Consider the following 7,247-nt stretch of genomic DNA (forward strand, 5'->3'; position numbering starts at 1 on the left):
TTTATAATGTCCCGGACAGGTGTCAATCAGAAGTTATCTTGTCGGTAGTACTAACTGGACGTCTTAGGGGGTGATGGTTTAGACTAGGATATCATGTGTGTCAACACATGGTCGCTGATGGTTATACGCGGGGTGTGTTCACACGGATAGTCGGTGATCGACACTTGGTCACTGCATGGCACGATCTGTATATATGAAGGTTCGCACAAGTCTCATGTTCGCATGTATGGGTTCGCGGGGCTAGAAGTTCTCGTGCAGTAACAAACACATTTGAGGAACACCTTGGTAAATAAGACATTGAACTTATTTTACAATCTACAGATCAATCAGGTCCAGTCTCTTACTATTATACCGTGAAGAAGATGAAAAGAGGACTACCATCTTCTCTCAGCTTAAAGTTCTAATCATTATATCTCAAAATATATTCCGTCGTGTCTTCATTTCGACCTTCACACGAGAAGCACACTTAAATATATAAATAAGCTACAGGATATTAAGATTTACAGCGAATCTGTGAAGCAAACAGGATTTCCCGACGGAGGAATCGCCGATGAGCAGAAGCTTGAACAGATAATCGCTACAAACAATCAAAGAATTTCACGTATTATTCTTTAAGAAGTAATAACATGATAGTGGTTACTCAAATAATGTATTGTTTGAGGCGTATATGTATAGAGATGATGATTCACAATGGTCATCAATAATTCATATTTTCTAGTATAGGCGAAGAATTATTGATCACAGTGACATAAAATATATGTAGACGTAATATTATTTTAGATACAGATTTATTTCCTTTTAAAGTAGATTCCCGCCGTCCATTATATGTGGCTCGTTTATTACTAACTACTTATATAAATTAGAACAGAAAAGCCAATTTTTATAGGAAGAAAAAAAGAAAAACAAATTGTTGTTTATAAGAAAAATAGAAGCAATCCGTAATGGCAGTAGACACCGCCAAAGCAAAATCCACGTAAGAACGGCGAGAAAACAACCATTGAGGGAACTCCGAAGCAAGAGGTTTGGACGATACAGCTGGAGACAGGCTGTCACCCAACGAAGTCCCACTCACCTATTCCCCAAAACTACGTTCTTCCTTAATTTTTCTCCCCTCTCTCTCTCTATCTGGAATCTTGATTTCTACTTTGCGAACCAGTTTTAGGGTTTCTCGATCCCTTTTATTCGATTCTCCGTTTCGTCTACCGACCTCGGCGGATCAAGATTCTTCTCTTTGTAAGCTCTTCGTCGGTCTATCTTTTCCCCCATTCTTTTTTTTTTGGACTTCCCCCCTTGTTTGGTACTGTTGCGATTATCGGTTTTTATGATTTTTTAATGAAATTCGATGGCATTTTAGCAAAATGATTGTACTGCATGCACTATCTACGACAATGAATTTTAGGATGCTCAATTATTATTTTCGTTCATATATATATTCAAGATGCTCTTTCATAAACTCGGGATTACTCCCTATTACAGACGAGCATATTGAAAACTATATAGGAAGACTTTTCAATTATGTATTTAGTTATTTATTTATTTATACATGTATTTTATCTTTATTTTTAATTTTCTTTGCGCCGGAGGTCTTCACGGAAGTAGCTCTCAATCCTGGCGTTGGGGCAGTATACTACCTACCTCCTTTACCCTATTGCATATGAGAATATGGTTTTGCTGTTGTTGTTGTTTGGCTGGAGTTTGTAGGTTTTTTTTGTAATTTTAATAATTTGTAGTTAATGATAGGGAAATTTAACGAAAATAAATTTATAGATTTTGCAACGTTTGTTGATTATTTTAAAATTAGAAGAAATCGTGTTTATTTCTCCAATGGCAGTGCAAGAAAAGCTTCCCCCTTTGATTTTGTTTAAGATCAAATTAATTAAAAATTAGTTGAATTGTTTGGATTTACAGTGAGGTTTTAGGTCATCGATTTCATTATTTTTAAACTATAATAAACCAGGTATAATGGTGATTATCTGTTAGGGGAGACGTTGATAAATGAACATGGATGTGTTAGTTTCAGAATTCATTTAGTTGACAGTTTTGACTAATATTCTTGTGACACAAGTGACAATATGGGAAGCGCTGACGTTATTATTTTTCCATCTTTGCTTATTTTTGGCATTGTGATTAAAACATATCTGGATGCTTTTGTTGAATACCTGCCTATGATCTGTTATGGTATAATTCATTTGGTCAGATATTGCTTATTAGTAAGCAACTTATTGGCTTGTTGTTGATTTGTTCCCTTTACTCTGCAGGTTCCTGGACAAATAATTAAAGTTTGAGCTAATCCTTCAAGTTAGTGGTTGAAACAGCAGTCTAAATTTGACATTTGTAAGTTTTGAATCAGTTTTTTACTTTAAATACATGAATATGGTAGACGGGCAAGAAGTTACGAGTTAATCAATAATGCCAGCTTAATCAGCTTTGCACACAGTTCCAGTATTAATTCATTGATAGCTTCTAGATATAATTCTCATAAGGTTGTTTGTGTGCTATCAGAGGATCCTTTGTATCCATGCTGGCTGAGAGTATGCGTGGAATCTGTGTTTCGGGTAATGCCCCTGAAGAGATATTCTGCTGAAGCATTCGGTGTGTTGACAATTTGCCTAGTTGCTCTGTTGGTTCTTCTTGGTTTGGTGTGCATTGCATACTTGCTTTATGTGCGTTCACGCGTTCTTAGACAAGGATTCATTCAGCTTAGTTATTTCAATGGGCCTTGCATCATCCGAATCACGTTCATTTTGTTCACCATCTGGTGGGGTTTTGGTGAAATTATACGGCTAAATTTTCTTAGAAGGCAAGGAAGAGTGTTGAATGCACTCAATTTGAAATGGCAGGAAAACATCTGCAAATTTTACATTGTGTCAAATTTAGGTTTTGCGGAACCTTGCATGTTCCTCACTCTCGTTTTTCTTCTTCGAGCTCCTTTACAGAACATAGACACTGGCATTCTGAGCAGAAAATGGAATGGGAAAACAGCAAGCTATGTTATTCTCTACTGCCTCCCTGTGTTTGTTCTTCAACTTATTCTTATTTTGATTGCACCAGAGTTACGCAAGGATAGAAGAGAATTATCGCCATATTTCACAAGGGTAGTTGTTCGAGTGATGCAGAATTCTGATGACATTGCTCTTTGCACTTACCCTTTATTGAATACTATTCTTCTAGGGCTTTTTGCCATCATCTTGACCACCTACTTGTTCTGGCTTGGAAGGCGGATTTTGCAATTGATTATCAATAGGGGTTTGCAGAAGAGAGTTTACACATTAATTTTCTCGGTTTTGAGTTTACTTCAATTAAGGGTTGTTTTACTTGGACTATCTGTTTTATCTAAACCAGAACAATTTATGTTTGAAGCTCTTACCTTCTCAGCTTTTCTTGCCCAACTATTTTGTGCTGGGGTCTGCATTTGCATACTTGTCTGCTACCCGGTTAAGGATTGTCTAGCCCTGAGGAATCTTCATGACTTGGAGGCTAGGCGGAGGGCTTTTCTTGATGTTCAAAATGACACTGTTTCTCTCATCCCTCATCAGAGCCACCCCGAAGGAAGTACCGGAATTAGCAGCGAGAGGAGTTTTGATGCTTCTACCTCACCTGTGGCATTGGTTCAACTCTGCCGCTTCTCTCCTAGCTGAGATGCTATCCCACCAGCACCACCACTTCTTCCCGTGGCCATGTATCATCTAGAAAGTCAGCAAAAAGAAACTGAGCAGTTGCAAAGAACATCGATTTTGTGGCTAAGTAAGCAAGAAGAAACCAAGTAGGTTTTCTTTTTCTTCTAAATTTAGATATGATGGTTTTGCTGGATGCAATCTATAACCCGAATCCCCTTTTGTAACATTATTTTTAACCTGCATCCGTTGGGTTCAAAATTACGAATTCTTTTGCTATGTTGTAATTTTGAGTTGATAGTTGGTATGGTAAATTTACAAATGTGTTGAAAAACATTCGTCATGGACTGCTGTTGTCGTGGAGGAATGTTAATTATGAGCTGCAGTAATGCTTAAAGAATATTCTTCTGATTATGCTTCTTGGTGGTGAACTTTCCTTCATGCCACTGCCAACTTGTTTAACATAGCTTGTCTCGAATATGATGAATATTGACCAGGTCAACGCCAGCTCGGGAACTGTTGTATGTTTTTTTATTGTGATAAAAGTAATATTTTTTCTTTGTTCTTGATTTTTTTTATTTATATTAGTTTTAAATTTTATTTTTTATTATGCGATAATTGAATATTGTGACTTGTGATCAACCATAGAATATCGTTTAAATAACAGAAAAAATTTAATTGAAAGACTAATATAAACTAAAAGTTTAAGAATAAAATTTAAGGATTAAAAGTTGGTTTATAATGTTTTATTAGCCAAAAGTGTAAAAATACAACCATCAACGTCAACCGCGGGACTAGCAAATGAATGGAGGGGACTAGCTAAAGTGTAAAAGTTGGTTTATAATGTTTTATTAGCAGTTTAACATATGGCTAAAGGAAAAAAAAAAACAGCGAAAATGTTATTATTTTTTAATATTTATGGTAAAACGTTATTTAAAATATTATTTTTTTATCGAAAATGTTAATTTCACTATTTAAAAATCGGTAAAAAAATAATATTTTATGTAACGTCTAATATTAACATTTTCGATAGAAAAATAATGTTTTAGGTAACGTTCAATATTAATATTTCTGATAAAAAAATAATATTTTTGGTATTACTTTACCAGAAATATTAAAAAAAAATTATCATTTTCGATAATATATTTCGTTAGTTGTATATGTCGCACTTATAATAAATTTTCTATATAGAGAAAAAGGGAAAGATTGGAAAGTTCAAGAACAAACAGCTTCGAGAAGATTCGAAGACCGATATTCGGCATCAGGCAAATTCAACCCTTTGAAAAGGCCAAAAGAAAAAAAATCAGGCAAATGTTCATGTTGGATAATCTTTAAATAAATATTATTTTATATTTATATTATAAAAAAACAAATATTATCTTATATTATATTAGATTTATTAGAAAAATGTTTCATACTTGATTTCTAATTGTACACACCATAATTGATATTTTAAGTACTATTAAAACAATATTATAGTATTAATTTTAACTCCTTTATAAAAAGTTAATATTAGGAAAATATATATTACAGTTTAGCAGCTGAATTATATTTATTTAGTATTTAAATAAAATTTTGAGCACTTTTAACATTTAAACGATCAATTTACCCAAAAAAAACTCGAGAGTTAATATATAAAAACTTTCAATATTAATCAATGAAATTGTATTTTATGTTTTTTTATAATATTACGGATAGGGATGAGCAATTGACTCGAACTTGACGGGTTTTGATATGATCCTATAAGATTACTTTTTTTTCTTTTAAAAATTTTAATTCGGGTTAGATTGAGTTTGAATTTAGAATAAAAATATCTAATCCAACCCAAGAACAATAATATATATATATATGAATAATTGCTATAACATCAGTCTTTATAAATATTTTTTCAATTAGGACCTTGTTTCATCTGCTAAAAATGAAAATTATATATAATATCGAGTTAGTTAGGTCGGATGCAAGTTTTTACGTTGAAAAAAAATCAAACTTCAAATCGAGTGGAACTTTCCTAATTCTAGATTAGATCGAATAATAGATAAAAGTATATTATACAGGTATCAAATCTAAGTGAATCAAAAACTCTATTGGTCTATAATCATCCCTAATTATAATGTCACTATATATGTATGTATGTATGTATGTATGTATATATGTATGTATGTGTATTCATTTTATGTATCACGTTTTATTGATTTTTTAAAATGCCATTAACTTTTTTTTGTGGAAAATTGAGATAAAATGATTGGATAAGTATTAATATGAAAAAAAGTATCAAAATGGGAAGATGGATATAGTTTCGGGGCTAGATTGAGTATTAAGCTTAATAATAATGAATTAGACTGACAAAGATTGGGTGTTTTGGTCATTTTGCCATTCAAATGTCGATTTGTCTTAACGTGTGGCGCCGGCGCGTGATTCTTGGAATCACATGCTTGCATTATTTTAATGCCATACGCAAATGCCCTAACAAAAGCTCAACCGCTGATCCTTCTGTATACCAAACCTTTGAAGAACAAGAAAGCTTCGATTAGTAAAGAAAAAAAAAAACCCCTCAATCGAAGTCAAAAGCAATGGCCTCATTCGAGCAAGCGCCGCCAGGTAATGCGAAAGCTGGGGAGAAGATCTTCAAGACCAAGTGCGCCCAGTGTCACACCGTGGAAAAAGGCGCTGGTCACAAGCAAGGTCGATCCCTCTCTGCCTCTCTCAGATCTGATCTTGTTCTTCTTTGATTAAAATTATTCTTTTCTAAGTTCTTAATTTTTTGGTTTTAGTAAGGAGTAATACAACTCTGTCTAATTTAATTCGTGTTGATATCTTTTAAATTGTTTGTAAGAATTATTTGGTCAGTTTATCATTCTCAGAAACTTTTTATTTCGTATAAAAAAATTGATTCATGTTTCTTTTTTTATTTGATTTGATTTAAAAGAGCTCTTGAATTTAGAAAGAAAAATATAAATCTCTTAAGTTCCTAGTTTTTAGGTTTGCATTGAAACAAGGTGATTCACACTGATTTCTATGTTGATGCGGATCTCTTTTCATTTTTACTACTTTTTTGTAGTTCAGTGAAAAATATGTTGAGATTTGTTAAATTTGCAGGGCCAAATCTGAATGGGCTTTTTGGGAGGCAGTCCGGCACAACTCCAGGGTACTCTTATTCCGCTGCTAACAAAAATATGGCTGTGAATTGGGGAGAGAACACATTGTATGACTACTTGCTTAATCCTAAGAAGGTATGTAGGAGTCTTTTTTTTTTTTAATTTTCAATATAACGTTATCAATTTTGCTTGTTATTGTAAGTTTGTAGCTTCTCAATATATTCTGTGACCGTGTGTGTTCATTGTATGGATGATGTCATGATTTTGAAATATAAAATGAAAGAACCAGAGCTTCTTGGTTTCTTTATTAAACGCTGCAGCTTATCCTTTGGACTTTAATCTGGGACCAGGTGTTTAGATGCTCAATTATTCGTTTGTAATATCCGCTAATCACTTGATTCAAAATAGCATGAAAAAGAGTATCTGTTTTAGATAGGATTAGTGGCACTGTGTGCTATGTTCAAACCAACCTGAGAAACCGATGAGGCGATGACATGGAAGTGGTTGATATGGTTACCTTGATTCAAAATAGCTTGTT

General features: G+C 33.5%; 2 protein-coding genes and 1 long non-coding RNA gene across 3 annotated transcripts; all 3 read left to right on the forward strand.

Annotated features, from left to right (window-relative positions):
- Nucleotides 1-1,007: 1,007 nt before the first annotated feature.
- On the forward strand, nucleotides 1,008-2,392 carry LOC120204744. The gene is made up of 2 exons (XR_005523976.1): nucleotides 1,008-1,233; nucleotides 2,259-2,392. It is a non-coding gene; the product is annotated as an uncharacterized LOC120204744 (long non-coding RNA).
- Nucleotides 2,393-2,503: 111 nt separating this feature from the next.
- Nucleotides 2,504-3,957, forward strand: LOC120204743. The gene is made up of 2 exons (XM_039204774.1): nucleotides 2,504-2,555; nucleotides 2,937-3,957. The coding sequence occupies exon 2, from the start codon at nucleotides 3,111-3,113 to the stop codon at nucleotides 3,636-3,638; it is 528 nt and encodes a 175-aa protein (XP_039060705.1). The 5' UTR covers nucleotides 2,504-2,555; nucleotides 2,937-3,110; the 3' UTR covers nucleotides 3,639-3,957.
- Nucleotides 3,958-6,086: 2,129 nt separating this feature from the next.
- LOC120204737 (cytochrome c-like) lies at nucleotides 6,087-6,886 on the forward strand. The gene is made up of 2 exons (XM_039204767.1): nucleotides 6,087-6,296; nucleotides 6,711-6,886. The coding sequence occupies exons 1-2, from the start codon at nucleotides 6,185-6,187 to the stop codon at nucleotides 6,869-6,871; spliced, it is 273 nt and encodes a 90-aa protein (XP_039060698.1). The 5' UTR covers nucleotides 6,087-6,184; the 3' UTR covers nucleotides 6,872-6,886.
- Nucleotides 6,887-7,247: the final 361 nt, after the last annotated feature.

This window comes from Hibiscus syriacus, unplaced genomic scaffold (genome assembly GCF_006381635.1).
Source record: "Hibiscus syriacus cultivar Baekdansim isolate YM2019G1 unplaced genomic scaffold, ASM638163v2 tig00011602_pilon, whole genome shotgun sequence".
In the NCBI taxonomy this organism is placed as follows: Eukaryota; Viridiplantae; Streptophyta; class Magnoliopsida; order Malvales; family Malvaceae; genus Hibiscus; species Hibiscus syriacus.

Excerpts from the sequence above, each read along its gene's own strand:
- LOC120204743 (XM_039204774.1), top strand. The coding sequence starts at position 3,111 with ATGCAGAATTCTGATGACATTGCTCTTTGCACTTACCCTTTATTGAAT.
- LOC120204737 (XM_039204767.1), top strand. The coding sequence starts at position 6,185 with ATGGCCTCATTCGAGCAAGCGCCGCCAGGTAATGCGAAAGCTGGGGAG. Across the intron at positions 6,297-6,710 it reads AGGCGCTGGTCACAAGCAAG|GGCCAAATCTGAATGGGCTT; the intron begins GTCGATCCCTCT and ends TTAAATTTGCAG.